The sequence below is a fragment of the Engystomops pustulosus genome, chromosome 9, assembly GCF_040894005.1.
Source record: "Engystomops pustulosus chromosome 9, aEngPut4.maternal, whole genome shotgun sequence".
In the NCBI taxonomy this organism is placed as follows: domain Eukaryota; kingdom Metazoa; phylum Chordata; class Amphibia; order Anura; family Leptodactylidae; genus Engystomops; species Engystomops pustulosus.
This window is the reverse complement of record NC_092419.1, coordinates 76,842,691-76,862,804: the sequence shown is the minus strand read 5'-3', so window position 1 is coordinate 76,862,804 and position 20,114 is coordinate 76,842,691. Positions and strand designations below refer to the sequence as shown.

The window sequence follows — 20,114 nt, the reverse complement described above, 5'->3', positions numbered from 1 at the left end:
GCTGGCTTGCATGTGAAACAATTTCGGGTGCATGCCGACAGACGATCTGACTGATTTGGACTGAGCTCGGGATTTAACTTTCAAATTGTGTTGCTAGCCCTACCGCTTACATGTACCACTAAAAAGATGGTGTACTCAGTCGGAACTGAGCGGGGAAGCCACATGCATGATATTGGCATACCTCCCAACCGTCCCGTTTTGGGCGGAACAGTCCCGTTTTTTAACCCTTGTCCCGCCTGCACGGACCGTTAAGTGAAAGTCCCGGTTTTTTTGCGGTTTCACGGATTTTTCCGTTTTGTCCCGCCCCCGAGTCCCGCCCCCCCGAGTCCCGCCCCCGAGTCCCGCCCCCGTCCTGCTCAGGATACAGAGAAGCCAGGGGGCGGGGTACAGCGTCCTCCTCCTCTCCAGCTCCCGGGCTGTCTGCTGCAGAGCCGGCACCTCCCCCATCCCCTCCCCTGGGAGGCAGAGCCCTCCCTGTCCTCAGGCTGCCACTTGCAGGCACATGGATGGATGGATGGATGGAGCAGTGCAGAGTGTCATGTTCTCTGCACTGCCCCTGCACAGCAGCCCCAGGGGATCATCCTCCGTGCAGGCAGGAACTCTCCAGCACTGCTACATCAATGGCTCCCTGCCCCCACCTCCTCCTGCTCCTCACTGAAGTTCGTCTGATGAAGCAGAGCCGAGTGTGTGCAGCTGCTGCAGTGTGATAACAGGTACTCTACAGTGACTGCAGGCAGCAGCTAAAGGGTTAAACACTTTCCTCCATAGACCCCCTGCCCCCATCCCTAATCCCCCCAGTGCCCTTCTATTCTGCTTTTATTGTACCATATACTTAATCCCTTAACCCCTTAAGGACGCAGGGTTTTTCTCTCATTTCTCGCTCTCCAACTTCAAAAATCCATAACTTTTTCATGTTTCCGTGTACAGAGCTGTGTGAGGGCTTATTTTGTGCGTAACAAATTTTACTTTCCCGTAATGTTATTTATTTTAACATGCCGTGTACTGCGAAGCTGCAAAAAATTCCAAATGTGGAAAAATTTTTTTAAAAAACCGCACATGTCACGTTCTTGTGGGCTCAGTTTTTTCGACTTTGACTGTGCACTCAAAATAACACCTCAGCTTTATTCTTTGGTTTGGTGCGATCGCGGTGATACCGGATTTATAGGTTTTATTGTGTTTTAATACATTTTCAAAAATTAAACGCATGTGTGCAAAAAAAAAAAAAAAAAATTTTTGCCATCTTCTGACGCTAATAACTTTTTCATATTTCAGTGCACGGAGCTGGGGGTGGGGTCATTTTTGGCGAAATGAGCCGACGTTTTCATTGCTACCATTTTGAGGTCTGTGCGACATTTTGATCATTTTTAATTTCATTTTTTATGTGATGTAAAAAGGTGTAAAAGTCGCATTTCGGACATTTGGGCGCCATTTCCCGCCTCGGAGGTCACCGCCGCCCGTAACCGTTTTTATATTTTGATAGATCGGGCATTTTGGGACGCGGCGATACCTAATATGTCTGTGATCTTTACTGTTTATTATGTTTTATATCCGTTCTAGGGAAAGGGAGGTGATTAGAATTTTTAATATTTTATAATTTTTTTTTATTTTTAAAACCTGTTTTTTCTTTTTTTTCCACTATTTCTTAGACCATCTACGGTACATTAACCCTAGATGGTCAGATCGCTCCTACCATATACTGCAATACTTCTGGCTCATTGTAACGAACCTGCAGAAGCCATGTAGCCTCGTGTCAAAAGAAGACCCGAGGCTACCACGGCAAACGATCGCCGCCCCCGATGACGTTCGGGGGCACAGCGATCGTAAAAAAGACTTTGCCGGCGACAATGACCGACTGCGGTTATTAGCGGTGGGGGTTTTCTGCAACATGCAAAACCCCCCACCTTGTATGAAGAAGACTCAGCCCGTGAGCCCTCTTCATACACTCCTTATACTCTCTGCGTCGTAGAGCTACGGCGCAGAGCGTTAAGGGGTTAAAGGGGTTTTCCCACAAATACAAGTTAGGCTCTATCCATAGGACAGGGCTTAACCTGCTGATGTGTGGGGGTTTCAGTGATGTGACCCCCATAGATCATGAAAACAAGGGGTCTGTTGGGGTCCACATAAGGTCCATGTCATCGCTCTATGACGGTAATGGAGCAGAATGGTCATACACAGCCGCCTGCTCCATTACTCTGACGGAACAATTTTTGCGTTTCCATATTTCACTCCCCACTTTCAAAAATCAATAACTTTTTTATTTCTCCACGTACAGAGCTGTGTGCGGCCTGTTTCTGCGTAACAAATTATACTTCCTAGTGACAGTATTAAATATTCCAGGCCCTGTACTGGGAAGCGGGAAGGAAAATATCAAATGTGGTTTTTATGGCTTTCACTGCGCGCTCAATAGGACTCCTCCCCTTTACTGCGCTCCATAGGACCCCTCCCCTTTACTGCGCTCCATAGGACCCCTCCCCTTTACTGCGCTCCATAGGACCCCTCCCCTTTACTGCGCTCCATAGGACCCCTCCCCTTTACTGCGCTCCATAGGACCCCTCCCCTTTACTGCGACAACGAGCATGTCCCCCCCCTAGACAACGAGGATTTCCCCCCCTAGACAACGAGCATTTCCCCCTGCTAGACAACGAGCATGTCTCCCCCTGACCCCTAGACAACGAGCATGTCCCCCCCCAAGACAACGAGCATGCCCCCCCCCCTAGACAACGAGCATGTCCCCCCCCCCCAGACAACGAGCATTCCCCCCCCTAGACAACGAGCATGTCTCCCCCCGACTCCTAGACAACGAGCATGTCCCCCCCTAGACAACTAGCATTTCCCCCCCCCTAGACAACGAGCATGTCTACCCCTGACCCCTAGACAACGAGCATGTCCTGCCCTGTGGCTGCGTGCCCTTTTTTGTGTGTTTGTGTTATTTTTGTCTTCCAGGACCGTGCCTGCTGTGGACTGCTTCGGATTCGAAGGATTACGTCTATGACCGACATTTCTAACAAATAAAATGGTCAACGAGGGTGTGTCTGCGTCTTTTGTTCAATAAAATTTTCTGAAAACGGTGTGATTATTTATTTTTTTGCGACACTCTTCATAGTTTGCCGTAGTAGTGGTGCCGGCTAGGTGACGGTGCTCATTACTAAGGGCTGGCCTTAGTGTTTGCCTTAATTTTTTTGGCAAATTTACACTAACGCCCATACCATTACCCCGGTACCCACCGCCACCAGGGGTGCCGGGAAGAGCCGGGTACAAACCAGTACCTGACCGTCTATAGATGGTCAGGTGTTGGGGCGGCTGCAGGCTGTTATTGTTGCGCTGGAATAGCCCCCTAACAGTGGCCTATCCCAGCTCAGTAATGGCGGCTGCTGCTGCTTTTTTGTATCTGGCTGATTTGAACAATAGGGGGCACCCCATGCCGTTTTTCCCCCCCATTTTTTTGTAAAAATGGGGGAAACAGCCTGGGAGCCCCCTTTAAAGGGGGGACCCCACGCATATTTTTGTCAAAAATTTGAAGAAAAAACGGCATGGGGTGCCCCTATTTTTCAAATCAGCCTGATACAAAAAAGCAGCAGCAGCCGCCATTACTGAGCTGGGATAGGCCACTGTTAGGGGGCTATCCCAGCGCAACAATAACAGCCTGCAGCCGCCCCAGCACCTGACCATCTATAGACGGTCAGGTACTGGTTTGTACCCGGCTCTTCCCGGCACCCCTGGTGGCGCTGGGTACCAGGGTAATGGTATGGGCGTTAGTGTGAATTTGCCAAAAAAATTAAGGCAAACACTAAGGCCAGCCCTTAGTAATGAGCACCGTCACCTAGCCGGCACCACTACTACGGCAAACTATGAAGAGTGTCGCAAAAAAATAAATAATCACACCGTTTTCAGAAAATTTTATTGAACAAAAGACGCAGACACACCCTCGTTGACCATTTTATTTGTTAGAACTGTCGGTCATCGATGTAATCCTTCGAATCCGAAGCAGTCCACAGCATGCACGGTCCTGGAAGACAAAAATAACACAAACACACAAAAAAGGGCACGCAGCCACAGGGGGGGACATGCTCGTTGTCTAGGTGGGGGACATGCTCGTTGTCTAGGGGGGGACATGGTCGTTGTCTAGGGGGGGACATGGTCGTTGTCTAGGTGGGGGTACATTCTCGTTGTCTAGGTGGGGGTACATGCTCGTTGTCTAGGGGGGGTACATGCTCGTTGTCTAGGGGGGGGCATGCTCGTTGTCTAGGGGACATGCTCGTTGTCTAGGGGGGGCATGCTTGTTGTCTAGGGGGGGCATGCTCGTTGTCTGGGGGGGACATGCTCGTTGTCTAGGGGGGGGCATGCTCGTTGTCTGGGGGCGGACATGCCCGTTGTCTGGGGGGGACATGCTCGTTGTCTGGGGGGGACATGCTCGTTGTCTAGGGGGGGGCATGCTCGTTGTCTGGGGGCGGACATGCCCGTTGTCTGGGGGGGACATGCTCGTTGTCTAGGGGGGGACATGCTCGTTGTCTGGGGGGGGCATGCTCGTTGTCTAGGGGAGGACATGCTCGTTGTCTAGGGGGAGTGGAATATGCCCCCCAATTATATACATAAATATACATTGGTGCCAGTGGATGCGTTGAAGGTATGAGCAGTGGCGTGGCCAGGGGGTGTGGTTAGGGGGCGTGGCTAGGGTGTGGCTTCTGTGGGTAAAAAAATCGCCGCGATTTTGTCCCTCTTTCTCCTCCACAAAAGTTGGGAGGTATGGATATTGGGCGTACAATTTTAGTGAATCGCGGCATAGTGCATTACCGTCGGACAATGCACTTTCAGTGAACTACAGCGGGAATGTAAGTAAATGTGCCCCATTGACTCAAGGATAAGACTAGGGTTGCAAATACATTGGTCAGTGATGTGACAGCTGCAGCTACTCTGTGTAGAAGCGTGTATAGAGATGTGTCAATGCGCTCTGCCTGCAGCCCCACTATGATGTCAACAGGCTGCAACAACACAGCCTCATAATGTACGTGCAGAGCACATGGACCCATCTCTACCTGCGCTGCGAGACAGGAAGCGGAGAGGGAAGAAGAGTTGCAGGGAGAGCCGGAGGCAACTACTGAGTTTATTATTATTTTTTTTATACTCAAGTATAAGCTGAGTGTAGTTTTTTAAGCATACAAATTGTAATACAAAACTTAGCTTTCTTATAGATTACCTGCAGTTTTAAATTTAATTTTGCACAAATCTTTGCAATTTTGTACAAATCATGTATAATTTTTTTTTTTTTTTTTTAAAGCAGACGAGACAAAACGCAGGAATACAAAAGCTGCAAATGACAAATGTCCCCAAGTAGGTGTCTTTCTCCTGCTCCTGAAGTTTATTCTGGGAGATGCATGTGTGATGGACAGCAGCTGTGTGCACAAGGTCTGCAGACACTGGGAGATGGCCAAAAGCAGGCAAATGTAAAGCAACAGTTGCAGCAACTTAATTAGTTGCTTGAAATCACCACATTTTTAGGGCAGTCAGTATAGCCGTATTCACATGTTGTGCTTGAATTGAATTATTAAAGCAAAGAAAAGACAAATCTCATTGGTGACTGTAGGCTTCCACAAAACACCTCTAAGGGCCTAGTACCAAACCAGCAAAAGAAACAAATACCAGCAATGGTCAAAAATAGCTCAAACATAACTTTTAATATATAGAAAATTATAAAATTCATTCCCATAAGAACACACGCTACCCATTTTGGCTTATGGACACACATACTGGTTTTCTCTATTCCTGGCTTTAGTGATTTCTCACTGATGCTTTTCTGATCCATTGTTTTTAATTGGCTTTTTCTCACCTTTTTTTTTTTGTCAGAGAACACAAAAAGAACAGGTTCTAAATTGACCACTGATCAGCAAAAAAAAAAAAAACGAGCCCACCCTTATTCTTCCCTGATGCACTTGGATTTTGTTTCAGGCTGTATTCACATGTGTTTTCAAACATATCAGAACAGCCATGAAGAGGAGATTTGCCTGATTATTTAGACGTTTACGCGTTTGTTAGCGCTATGTTAATTCCAATGTTTACAGCTGTGTAATCAGGCAAATCTTCTCTTCTCAGTTCTAGTGATGCATTTGAAAACGCATGCGTTACTGTCAAGTGCGAACGCACCCTCAAAATGCAATTCAGGTGCAGACTCAGCTCTACCTGCTCGAGTGCTGAGGGAGGAGGGGGATTGGGTGAAACTGTGTAACAGTCTAAAGCCACATCAGAGGGGCTAGGGTAGGGGCACATTAACATAATTTTAAAAGTTGATTTTAGAAGAAAGGTGGTCATAAATACAAAACAAATAAGAGTATTACTACAGTGACAGTGCCTTCATCTATGTACCTGGCTTATCCTTGATTTTGGTGGCAGATTTCCTTGTCACATGTCCTGCATCACTTTGGCTGTAGTCGGTTGCTTAGATGTCACAAGGGGGCAGGGCCTATCACAATTACAGGACAGAGCTATCATTAAGGCAACAGAGAAGCCTGTCGAGGGGTCAGTTAAAGGGAATCTACCACCACAAATCTACCTATAAAGGTAGATCGGGTGGTAGGTGGATCAATGGGACGTGAGGATAGCCCTTTTAACGGCTAATCCTCACATCCCCACACTTTTTTGTTAACTTTTATGCAAATTTACTTATGCGGCTACTGGGGCGTGGAGTAGCCGCATCTGAGGTTACACGAGACGGCTACTCTACACCCCGGTAGCCTCTTTTCCCCTCCTACTCACCATCTTCGGTGAGCAGCTGCTCGTAGCTGCGCACCCTCGTCCGGCGATCCTGCCGTCTGCGCATGCGCAGAAGAGCAGGCCCGCGCCTGTTTCGGAGCAGTGACCGCGCAGGCCTGCTCTTCTGCGCAGACGGCAGGATCGCTGGACGAGGGCGCGCAGCTACGCGCCGAAGATGGTGAGTAGGAGGGGAAAAGAGGCTACCGGGCGTGGAGTAGCCGCCTCGTGTAACCTCAGATGCGGCTACTCCACGCCCCAGTAGCCGCATAAGTAAATTTGCATACAAGTTTAATAAAAGTTAACAAAAACCTAAAAAAGGGCTATCCTCACGTCCCATTGATCCACCTACCACCCGATCTACCTTTATAGGTAGATTTGTGGTGGTAGGTACTCTTTAATGGAGGAGAAAAGTGAAGATGTGTGAGGCAGGACATGCAGGGGAAAATAAAATCCTACTTAAGGACACCCGACTTAGAGACGACCCCTAGTTAACCCCTTAACGACTTGGCCTTTTTTTTGTTTTTTCACTCACCACCTTTAAAAATCTGTAACTTTTTTATTTTTCCACCTAAAGAGCTGTGTGATGGCTTATTTTCTGCGTAACAAATTGCACTTCATAGTGACGGTATTTAATATTCCATGCCGTGTACTGGGAAGTGGGAAAAAAAAATCCAAATGCAGTGAAAATGGTGAAAAAACACATTGGCGACGTTTTCTTGCGACCTTGGATTTTACGGCTTTCATTGTGCGCCGCATATGACATGTCTACTTTATTCTTTGGGTCGGTACGATTACGGGAATACCAAATTTGTATAGGTTTTATACTGTTTTCATACATTTACAAAATTTAAAACCTCCTTTACAAAATTTTCTGGCGCCAATAACTTTTTCATAATTTGGTGTACGGAGCTGTGGGTGGTACCATTTTTTGCGAATTTAGATGGCGTTATCATTGCTATACTTTTTATGACTGTTTGGCCTTTTGATCACTTTTTATACATTTTTTGATATTTTTCAAAATGGCAAAAAAGTGCCATTTTTACTTTGGGCGCTATTTTCCATTACAGGGTTAAACGCAGTGAAAAACAGTTATATTTTGATAGATCTGGCATTTTCGGACACGGCAATACCTAATGTGTTTATGATTTTTACTGTTTATTAATATTTATATCAGTACTAGGGAAAGGGGGTGATTTGAATTTTTAGGTTTATTTTATTACACACACATACATACATACACACATACATACATACATACATACATACACACATTTTTTTTTTTTTAAATTATTTTTACTTTTACTATTTTTCAGACTCCCTAGGGTACTTTAACCCTAGGTTGTCTGATCGATCCTATCATATACTGCCATACTGCAGTATATGGGGATTTTCCTCCCCATTGATTACAATGTGCAATTAGCACATTGTAATGAATGGGTTAAAACGAGACAGCTTCAGGCCTTCGTGAGACCCGAAGTTGTCATGGCAATGGATCGCCCCTTCCCGTGACGTCATCGGGGAGCGACGATCTGCGTCCATATGCCACCATCTTTTTGAAGCCGCTGATCGCGGGTGTTACCGGTAAGCCTTTGTTGCAATATGCAGCAAAGACTTACCGGCTATAAAGAGGCTCGTTCCGCAAGCCCTCTCCATGCACCGAGACCCATGCACTAGTACGGCGCGTGTCGGAAGGGGTTAAAGACAGACCCCTCTGTCCACTGTGACCTCTGGATGTTGCTATAGTCCCAGACTGCAATGATGAGCTGTAAGGTGTCTGTAATGAAGTTTTATTGATGATCCTTGGTCCCATTACAGCAAAAATTTGAAACTCCGTCACAGGGGCAAAACATTTTTTGTCTGGATCTACAAATTTTAAAATATACAGATTTGACATGCACACAAATTCAACTTAAGAAAAGACCTATGGAACCTATCTTGTACGCTACTCGGGGACTGCATGTAATGTAATTTATTGTTGCTAAAGGGACAAGAGGTGTGTATGCACATGACACTGCAGTTAGAAGTGATGCACTTACATTACACTGCGGGTTTTGAGGCTGGAGGAACAGTAGGGATGTATTTACATGGGACTATTCAGGGACTGCCTTATATGTAGCACTGGTACATGGTATTGCAGCTCTGCTAAAGCTTTTGTAGAGCACAAACTGTACCCAGGTGCGAAATGCCAAAGAGGACCTTTAAACAAGTGTGTTTTACATGGGACTGTTTGCTGGAGGGGAGAGGCAGTTTCATACTGAAATAAGTGTGGATGCATCATGCGCTGGTGCATGGTACGCCACTATGGCCAGTGTTGTGGTGAAACCCCATCTTGGTTACACACATATCATTACTAGGGTAACACAGGAAGACAGGTCTGTGAGATCATCACTAGGAGCAGAGCATGAGAGGGAATAACCGTTATTGAGAGCTGAGCACTCATGGGAGATGTAGTATCCTGCGATGGCCATCTTGGAGATAACTGTCTACTTTAGATATCCCATATAATTCATAAAAGCAAACTAAGACCCATTTTGTGATTAAAGACATTGAGTTTTTATGTGTTATTTATAGCATTATGCGTTTTTGTATCAGACGTGCATATTCCCAGAATACCTGTATACAGGGAGAACATATCCACTCACAGAGGAAATTAAAATCTTTATTTGCAATGAAACTTTCCCACAAACAGGGCTGTCCAGGACCTAGCACATGACAACTGAGAATAAGGGCGAGTGCGACAGGCACGCAATAAAAACATTATGTACAGATATGAAAAGCAGCCAAACTGTTGAACAGATTAAAAAAAAAAAATCAGAAGAGAAAATTAATGGGGGGGGGGGGGTCCAAATCATCATTTTGAACAAAAACAGTCTCCTTTTAATATAAAGGGCCTTGAAGGGATTGGTCTCCTAGAACGACACAAAAAGCATGAACAATGGCATTCCAGGCTATCCTGTTATAAGACTGGAGAAGGTGGAAACCCTGTCTGTTCTGAGGCTATGGAGCTACAAGGACACTTGCTGGCCAATGGGAGAATTACAACAGAAGTGAGTACTATCATTGAGAGGATGCAATGTTATCTTCTGGAAGCTAGCTCCTTGCAAGGTCCTTCAGTGAGGGTGTATGGAGGGACACCAACTAAAAAGAGATTATTTATCAATGGTGTCAGTAAGTGCATTTAGGGTGGAATAATGTGTATTAGAAGCAGGAAAGCCTACCATGAAACTAAGCTCCTCATGACGCTGGTCCTACTGGCCCTAACCCAACTGCATCTAACAAAAAAAAAAAAAAAAATCCACAAAAGTCAGCAGCCCACTCCCTCTCTCACGTGCCCTCCTATCATGTAGAGGATGTGAGGACAGAAAATTCATAGATTATTCTGCAACATAAAGCTTTCAGGAAGGTGTGATGGCGAAGAGTGTCCAGCACTAATTTTGTGCTTGAGTCTGTGGTTTATGAATTTCCAAACTGAAGTCCATTTCATTTTCTCCATTGGTCTTGAAGTTCATCATTTACTCCACCATCATGTCCATTTAATCTGCGTCCTCGTCTATACTGCCCCCTCGTAACGGTTCTTCATACACCTCTCTCACAGCTAGGATACGGCTCAGCATACTCTGCAGCATTGTTTTGTCCATTGGAATTACAGAGTACCAGAGAGGGGATTCTGCCACACACGACCGCTCAGGCTGCAGGTAGAATACATCCGAGCGGTTTCGAAGATTTTCAGGGCTGTTCAAATGGGATTAAAAAATAAAAATCAGAAGGAAAAATATGGCAAACTGCATTGCAAAAAGATAACATGTACACATAAGCATAGTAAGGCCGGCGGCACACGTGGTGTTTTGAACCCGGTTTTAGGCCGTTTTTAAGCAGTCCGTAAAAAAACCGAATGTGTGCCGCCAGCCTAAGAGAATATAAGAACACCTCGAACAGGAGATGGAGCTCTGTGGTGGATCGACTGGTAATAAGTAACCCTCATCTGGGTTTTTTTGGCAAGTTTTGTGCAGAGCAGTGCTCCCCTTACTGGTTAACAGTTATGCCGGAGCTGCATTTCAGTTTCCTGCACAAACTATATCCCATTCACAAGATGCCTCTTAAAAAGAAGAACTGTTACCTCTTCAGACTTGTCAGTTTTAATATGTGATTTTAATATGTGTGTTTTAGGGTTCATTCACACGCGATATGCCCGCCGTGCAGGCATACCGCCGTGTGCTGGAGAGGAGGAGGAGGTGACCCCTCTCCCTCCTTAGAAAACAGCGGCACACTCGCCGAAAGATAGAGCAAGCTGTATCTTTTTGCGGTGTGCGGCCGGGATTGGTGCCACACATGTGTGGCACCGTACCCCCGCTGTGCCCCTATTGCAGCTGCATATACGTTCCCACAGAAGGCCATGTGAATTTACCATTAATATGTGAATTTGTCATGAAATCCCTTTTGTTCCTCCTTGAAATTTAGGAGTTTGGCAACAGGGTGTTGCTAATCCCCTTGTTAAAAGGTTGTCTACACAGTTTGTACACATTGGGAACATGGACTGATTCGATAAGCTCAGCGCTGCGTAATCTGTGTGCGCAATATAAATAAAGGAATTAATATATTAGTGAGAACAGATTGTATAGTATTTGTATCGTAATAACCAGCAGGTGACACTCATTCCTCTCTTAGGAACAACAGTCCTAAGAGAAGTGGCTCCTGAATAACTAATGCACAGACATGACTTGCATTTACTTGGAAGGCCGACAGATCCTCCAACTACAGGTGTTGCTTCAGAGTTTTAGGGATATGGTGCAGATTTAAATTCACCAAAATATATGTACAGTATTTTGTTGGCGGTGAAAACAAACTGTAGGTCAGACACAACTCCTTACCATTTAGAAAGGTAAAACTCATAAAACTTGACAGGGCACCGAAGAGGGTTCATCTTATTCTCATGCTGCTCCAGTAATGGCTGCTGATCATCTTCACGCTTCCGCTTGGCTAAACTTTCTTGGGAGACAGAAGCAAAAAGGGAATTCAATCAAATAGTAACACAGGGATGCAAGAACAAGCATAACCAACATCTAAGCACAAAAACTGGACCCTCTCATGCAGGAGCTCTGCACAAGGTGACGTACCTCTGCCTTTCTTCTGCCGCACAGGAGGATAATATCGGATGCTCACTACCTTTGAGGTTCCTCTGCTGGTCGTACATTTTCGGGAATGTCTTACAACATGGTTAAAGGACAACTGCATATGCTCCTCAGCAGTCCGAAGGCCAAAGAATTTGGTATTAAAGAACATGAGTGTGTTCAGGAGCACATAAGGCGAGTATACACCCAGCTGTTTACAGTCCCACAGATGCTCTTCTTCCACTCGTGAGAATATCAACCCTGAAATTGGCCACATGTCAGATAGGAACCTCATCTGTACAACTCCACCAGCACATGCACTATTCCCCCCTCCCCCACACTGTATATATGAACACTACACATATTAAAGCTGTGTGCCAGGTACTGTCATTATGGCTGACAGCATTATATCCTCTTACTACTTGGTGCCAGGCTGCCGTGCCATGCGGTCAGGATCTTATTCAGTTCTTGAACGAAGGTCAGGTAGTAGAGGTCAGTGAAAATGTTCACCATCCGGTTATTTTCAAGAAGGTACTGAGGAAAAAACAATAAAAAAAAGCATATAAAATGAACCCCTAAGTAGAAAAAGCAGTAATTGTGAATCATACAGCCATCATAGCCTGATATGGAAGAAATTAATTCGGCCCTCAGGTTCAATGTTAAGTGTTTATTTTATTCCAAAATTGCACAATCCAAAGTTATGTGAAGTTTCGGTCAACCAAGTGACCTTCAGACACGGATTGCAGAGCCACGAAGTTGAATGGGAACAGAATATTGCAAAATTAGCTGATTCTCTCCTGTAGTCTCCATACTGCAATACTCTGCTCTCATTCAACTTCGGGGCTCTGCAAGAAAGTCATTGGGTTGACCGTAAAATCATAGAATTTATGGTGGAATGCACAATTTTTGAATTAAATCATCATCACATTGCATTGACCCCGAGTGCAAAGTTGCTCATTTAGGTCCCTGTCACACGAAAGTTTGAAATCAGCTGTATGTTACCCGTACTGTACAGTTTTCAAAAAGGTAGCATATGGCCACGTTAATTTCAATGGGCAATACGGCCATCCATATACGTATTGTCAACCATACTGCACAAAAGAATACAGAGCTTGACCTATTCTCGCCAGTATTTCTGTTCTCCCCATAGAAGTCTATAGGAATGTTTAAAAATGTGTTGCATACATTCTGCATACGGTTGTACACCATATGCCTTCATATATATGTGCGTGTGTATTTAGGGAGACCAGAAGTGGAAGGTGCTTTCTGTTAGACAGCCAATAGTAAGCCATCCATCAGCCAGCCCACCGGTATTTTATAAGCATATGATACACATATGCAGAGCTGAAGATATTAGGGATGGATGGCACTCGCCAATCTTCTGTTAACATTCTTTTATTCTTTATTTTGGAATCAACAACAAATACTAACATGGGAAAAGGAAGGGAGTGGGATGCCCACAAGCAGGCAACGGCCGCTTCACGCTACGCAGCGCTTCTTCTGTTTGTGTTGCGCAAAACGGCTGTTGCCTGCTTGTGGGCATCCAACTCACTCCCTTGTTTGTCCCATGTGAGTATTTGTTGTTGATTTTGTGATTCAAAAAAAAAAAAAAAAAAGAAAAGAAGAAAAGAATGTTAACAGGAGATTGGCGAGTGCCGTCCATCCCTAATATCTTCAGCTCTGCAGTTTTGGACAGTGTCACTTTAGGATTTGAGCACCACCAAACAGTTTTTTGCCACTTCAAGAATGTTTTGGGATGTTATATATTTTGATGCCAATGTTCCGACGGGTTGAGGCATAGTGATGATAGGTGGTGCAGTTTTCATCCACGTATGTGCTGTATAATACAGATAGTTACATAGGTGCCCATATAGAGAAAAAGTCACATATATACGGACACATACAACACAGAACTGGATAAATCATACATTCATGTGAAAGGGACCTACATTGTATATCTGGAGTGGCATCCAACTTGGGCACCACCATCAGAAGTGACATGTATACTTATGTAGAAAACATGGGACAACACATTAATATACATTTAAGATTTGAGTATAGGGAAATGGGTTAAGATAACACATGGGGTCCTCATTCTGGTCAGTCAATGGTGTGAATGGGCTCTGTGTCAGGCTTCACTGCCCCTGGTTCCTCAAAGATTAGAAGGTGAACCCTAAAGAAGACAATGTCTTGGGGTTGTGCTGGACTCGGACCTCTCCTTTTCACCATATATTCAATCTCATCTCCAGAATCCGATCATTTCTGACAATTGAAACTTCTAAAATAATAATTGTTGCACTTATTCATGCTCGACTAGACTACTGTAACTCCCTACTAAATCGGCCTTCCACTCACTAAACTCTCTCCCTTATAATCTATTCTTAATGCAAGCCAGGATCGTCTTTCAGACCAAATGCTACACGGATGCCTCTAGTCTGTGCCAATCACTGCACTGGCTGCCAGTCTCCTGCACTGGACTATTATACAAGCTCTTTTACCTCATGTCACCCCCATCACCCTCCTAGACTGTAAGCTCTTGTTAGCAGGATCCTCACTCCTACTGTTTCATATGACCGTTTGTACTCTGTAGTGTAATATTATATTTGTATACGTCCCCTATGATTTTTAATGCGCTACGGAATTTGATGGGGCTATATAAATAAAGATTATTATTATTATTATTATAATTAAGGATGATAAACTAGGGACACTTACCCATAGATCCAGGCACTGTGATTGTGGTAAGCTTCAATTTGTTATTAATGGTCTACCTCCTTCTAAAATCAACTTAAAATTATGCTAATGAGCCTAGAGGGCTCTTGGGGGGGTGTTACCAGAACCCTACATTGCTGCACCTTCACTGGCTGTTACACATTAATTGAATTTTAAAAAAGTAGCCCATGGATAACAAATATAAGACCACCAAAGTCACAGTGCCTGGATTTATGAGTAAGTGTACCTGGTTTATCATGCTTCATTGTGATTGTAGATACGGTTCCTAGCTTTTAGACACACTGCTTTTGATCTGCTTAAATGGGAAGAGCTTACAATAGAAAGTAAACACTAGTTCACAAACATGTTTTTAAATATTTAACATACAATATCTCTATAACTAAGTAATGTATGAAATATTTAAAAACATGTCTGCCAAGTACTGTTGACTATTGTAAGCTGTCCCCATTGTAAAAGAGCCCTGTGATTACAGGTTTCCTTTAATGTTAAGGGACCCTCCTATATGGAACGGATTGTGCAAAGTAGAGAACCTGTGACATGTTCATGCATTTTACTCATGACAGCACAAAAGAATAGAAAGGAGTTTGCTGACAAGTGGGTGCATTTCATTTTAAACAGAGGCATTGACAGAATAGCTGCCAGCAATGCGGTCCATATGTAAGGTGGAGGAAAAGCAAAGACTTGTATATAACATAAACCATCATGTACAAAACTAATAATCAATACCTCACCTGTTGGATACCCAGGCACAGGTAGTAAATGCTGTCCGGCTCATACCGTTCACCATTTGGTCGTGTTATCTCTTTCACAAATTGTGCTAATCCATAGTTCAGTTCTGCTGCTGTACAAGCTAAAATGTCTTCTTTTATTCGCATGGGTTTAGCTACGTAAAAAAAAAAACCAAATGTGCATTTATTACTCTCAAAAAATACAAACCACAGTGGACAGATACAGCCCCCACACCAATCCAATGTTTATGCTCAGCACACCAGTGCATGGAGCTGAAAGCAATTAACTCTGTGCTCTATGTAGTGGTCATAAGCTGTAACTGCAGCCTGCTAGCTACTATTCACATTAGTGGGAACCTGCAATAACTTACTACAGAGAGCCAATTTATTTCACCTCTATGCTGTGTGTTTTTCCAGGCCTGGCATCCACCCCCACCAACTTAATATAAAATCACATACAACACCTTTTAAGTCAAAGTTATAACTGAGAAATTTACAAAAGGTTTCTTTCTATAGCTGCAAACTAATACTTTTGCACCTAATTACAACCATTTGTTTGCTAAAGCAGATGCAGGCTATGGCCTTCAGGGGGCTATGTAGTGTGCTTCTTCCCAGCTCTGCTTACTGATTAGAAGGCTTTGAGAAGACTACAGTTAGGTCAGTGAGAAGAAGGGAGGGGGATATCACAGCACTATAAGGATAAAGACCATCTTATTCTGCGCGTGCTGTGCTTTTCTCCGCTTTCTCTGTACGCCCCCACTGATCCAGCCCGGCTGCAACATCCATCTTAGCAGGTAGTGTGTATAGTAGTCATAAGGCTGTATTAGATATTGGGTGGGGTCTTTGGCTAGGAAGTAGCCAGCAGCATATCATTGCAATTGTTGTCATAGGCTCCTTCCAGCTGTGCCAAGCCCATATTTGGCCAGGTTACTTTGGGCTAACTTACGGCCAAAGCGCAGTTCCTCTCCTTTTCTGGGCTCTCCCCCTTCATACTTTCGCTGCACCCAGGTTTTCCAAGCGTTCACACCATAGGTATAACTGAGGTTTGTGCTGCTTCGTCGGCTGAGAAGAGAGTCCCGTGAGCTGCTCTCCTTTTCTGATAGTAGCATGCGCTTTGGGCCCTGGCAAAAGTAAATATGTAAAATGACTTATCCATGTAACTCAGCAAATCATTTATGAAACGACAGTGATTTTCACAGACACGACTCCTTTGTAATACATGGCAGACGGGAACATCTTACCTTTCGTAAAACTCTAGAAGCATCTTGCTCTGACGCATCATCAGAGCTCACTAAGCCACAATCCAGCAGGAAATCCACACTCTCATTTATATCTGCAGAATCTACAAAATTAGAAAATTGTGTATTATGAAAAAAAAAATTATACAGAGTAAACCACATGAGTAACATTCATTGCTGATAATACCAGTGGTAAGAAAAAATTACTTTTTGGAAAGTCAGCCTCCAAGTCCTGCCCTGGCTCCTCAAGCACATTCGCCATTTTAACAGCCATGGCCAGTACATCATCTCGTGTGGGCCCAAAGATATCGCAGTCTTCCAATAGTCCCTCTGCGCTCTGGTCACTAGAAAGCTCTAAAAAACCAACAACCAAAAACCACAGTTGTGTTAGTTATGCTTGGAATATGGTGGATGAAAATTTACAGTTGCAGAATACAAGACCTCTTTCACATGAACATATGCTAGTCTGGGCTATGCCGGAGAGCGGATGGGCGAGTGCTTCTCACCTCTCTATAGCGATGTATGGTGCCTGGCCCTAGAAACGGGAAAAGATGGCGCATAACTCGTTAAAGGGGCCATAACTCATTCTGGGGGAATTGACGCCATGCTTTCAGTGCTGCCAGCGACTTTGCCGGCGGCAAAGAAGAGGTTAACACCCGTGATCAGTGCAAGAACTGACCGCGGGTGGAAGAGATGGGTCTTTGCTGCAATATGCGCACATTTCATAGATATAAGTCCAATCTGTCTATCAGTCCTGGTGTATACAATTTCAGCTGCCCCCAAAACACAACCCTGTAACTTCTGATTTGGGGTCGGGAACACCATCTTGGATTTCTGTGTGATAGCTGTGCAACAGAGTTTCTCTCTCGGCTCCCTGCACTCTAGCCCCGCCCTCTGCACTCCAGAACAGAGCTCACAGACTCTCACTCACTTCCTGCCAGAAAACAGCACATTGTGAGGAGAGAGAAGCTGCAAGCTACAGGCAAATACATTATCCAGGGAAAGGGGAGGCAGGCATCTGTGAGAAAAGATTTGTAGCAGAGCTGACAGAGAGATGAGACAGATCAGAGATGAGCTTACACGCCAAGTGTCAGATACTTGTACAATGTTCAGAAGGCAAATGAAAGTGCAAACCTGTACCCTGATAACCTAACCACACTGTCCGCTCACAGAACTAGATGAATCATGAACAGTCTGCTTAGGGAGTCTCCACCCACACCCTGGAATTTTACACTCAGCAGCCTTGGGAGTGATAGGACCTAATACAGCATTAAAACTGGGTAAAATTTTACAATTGTTACTTTATTAGCATAAGTTATGCTAATGAGCCAGGGTGTTATCAAAACCCTACCCTGGTGCAGCTTCACTGTTAGTTACACTTTCACACCTCTGCCACCCATGCACTTCCTTCCTGTAACACAGAGTAGCTATGGCAACCCCCCCCCCCCCCCCCCCAACCCGCTAAGCCCTCCTGGATAACAAATACAAGATTACCACACTCACGGTGCCTGGTTTATCATGCTTGATTTTGATTGTAGATATTCTTTAAGGTTCCTAACTTATAGACGCACTGCTTTTGATCTGCTTAAAGGGAACCCCTCATCACAGTGCGCTTTTTCAATACCTGGCTCCCAACTTGCACGCTAAAGTTCCGTTGGCGGCGCTTTTCAAAAGGCTAGTGTCCTCCTGCTCCTTTCAATCCACCATTGGATCATCATTATTCCCCCCCAAACCCCCTATTACCCCTCCGCTCGTGACATGGGCTCACCACACAAGCTTGCATGGTGAGCCTTGCAATCGTGACATATGCAGTGAACTGCTTGTTCCAGAAAACCCTTTTAGGCACTAACTTTATAAAAATATTTCATATAAATGAGATCCTACCACACAAGTCTGAAGATTTGTCCAGTCCTTCCGCCTCTGCAATCATTTCAGCCATAGCCAGAATATCTGCTTCTAATGGGTTGGAAGGAATTTTTACTTTCAGTTCCTCGATTGTTTCCACAATTTTATCAGTATTTTCTAGAGTGGTAGGTAGCAGCAGGGGTACAGGCACCTAATGCAACAAAAATGCTACAAAGTTAACAACGATATAAAAATTAAAAACACAGCAGGGGGGAAAAAAAAATTATATATAAGGAACAAGGAGAAAGAAAAAAAAATAATACTCACCGGAAGAGGCATTGAGAGTGGAACAGGCACTTTTTGAGAGTATAAATTCATAGGTACTGGCACAAAAATGGGCACAGGAATAGGTAGCACAATGACCTGTGGTTTCCAATCCTCATCTACAGCAGAAAACAGCCAAATACATCATTTTTAAAAATAAGGTGTAGAATTTTATAGTATACAGGTAGAAATCCCCCCCATCAAAAAAAAAAAAAAACCCTGCCTAAATATTTGGCCATTACAGAATAAAGAGAGCTTGGGGGGAGGGATGAAGTTACCAATACTGAGCATCAGAAAACTGGCTTACAAGCCCTTGAATAATTGCAATTCCTGGTGCATGGTAATTGACACTAATGAACTCCTTACGCCAGCTCCCATGCAGTGCGAGTGGAGGAAGCTGTACCTGGCAGCGGAGTGGACCATGCCTGAGTAATACCGATTGCCTACACCAGGAACGTGCAAGTATTGGGCACAGTTCCTAACAATATCAATAGGACCATTGCACATTACACACCTGGCATCTTGCAGTTGCTTTTCTCTGCTCCTTTTGTCAATTTGGGAGTGACAGTAGGTTTGGAGGTAGTGACTGGTGGAAACTCTTCCTCTGAAAGAGAAATTCTACATTACATACAACAGCACAAAAGTTATAGCATATTGCTAATTAATGCCATCATATAATAAATCTGTATGGGATACCAATCAAATTTAATTGAAAATCTCTTAACTTTGCTTAACTAGGCTTTCCCTCCAACCCTGGCCAGTCTTCCCCATCTCAGCTGCCACCAGCCTGTACTATAGGGATGTGTGGGCAGGTGATAAGCGGGGCCGGGTGTAATCCAGACAGGTCTAAAGATTGAGGCAAAAATGCTTATGTTTGTTTCACACAATACGGTTCCTTTAACACCTTAAAGGGGTATTCCCACTAATGCAAATTTCTTAATTACATCCAGAATAGAAAATTAATATGTTTGGTAATTTGAGGTTATTAAAAAAAAAAACTAAATCAAGCGTTCCACAAATACATTGCCCATCAGTTCTTCACATGTGGAATTAGTTTGCCCGGGGATCTGACCGTAAACTCATTCTGACTATGGTTGCGCTGGTCGGCATGTCTAGTCAGATTCCATCACGTGAATTTCCCCTGCAACACTTGAACCATTAGCGGCACAGTGGCAAAATCGAGAGCGACGCAGAGGAGGAGGATGAGAAGGCGGCCATGGTCTCTCCTCTGCCCCACTGCAACACTTTGTATATCGGCAGCATGGAAAAGTAGACAGGGAGGAGAAGATGAGGAAATCTCCCTTCCCGACGTTGCCCCGGTGCCCAGACTTTGGGCAGCGGGAAGCGGAGGAGAAAGCAGATTGTGGGAGAGGACGGTTAGGAGCAGATGGGGA

At 44.5% G+C, this 20,114-nt stretch overlaps 1 protein-coding gene across 7 annotated transcripts in view; it reads right to left on the bottom strand.

The window, feature by feature from the left end:
- Window positions 1-9,389: 9,389 nt before the first annotated feature.
- The window catches only part of ZMYM3 (zinc finger MYM-type containing 3), a 49,480-nt gene continuing 38,755 nt past the window's right edge, over window positions 9,390-20,114 (bottom strand). For all 7 annotated transcript variants that reach the window (XM_072124795.1, XM_072124791.1, XM_072124797.1 and 4 more), the window contains exons 16-26: window positions 19,235-19,324; window positions 18,724-18,839; window positions 18,436-18,607; window positions 16,759-16,905; window positions 16,555-16,655; window positions 16,260-16,434; window positions 15,317-15,468; window positions 12,272-12,386; window positions 11,859-12,113; window positions 11,613-11,730; window positions 9,390-10,476 (exon numbers count right to left, since the gene is read on the bottom strand). In XM_072124795.1, the coding sequence (XP_071980896.1) occupies window positions 10,278-10,476; window positions 11,613-11,730; window positions 11,859-12,113; window positions 12,272-12,386; window positions 15,317-15,468; window positions 16,260-16,434; window positions 16,555-16,655; window positions 16,759-16,905; window positions 18,436-18,607; window positions 18,724-18,839; window positions 19,235-19,324 (1,640 nt within the window). In that variant the 3' untranslated portion in view covers window positions 9,390-10,277. The remainder of the gene's footprint in view (window positions 10,477-11,612; window positions 11,731-11,858; window positions 12,114-12,271; window positions 12,387-15,316; window positions 15,469-16,259; window positions 16,435-16,554; window positions 16,656-16,758; window positions 16,906-18,435; window positions 18,608-18,723; window positions 18,840-19,234; window positions 19,325-20,114) is intronic.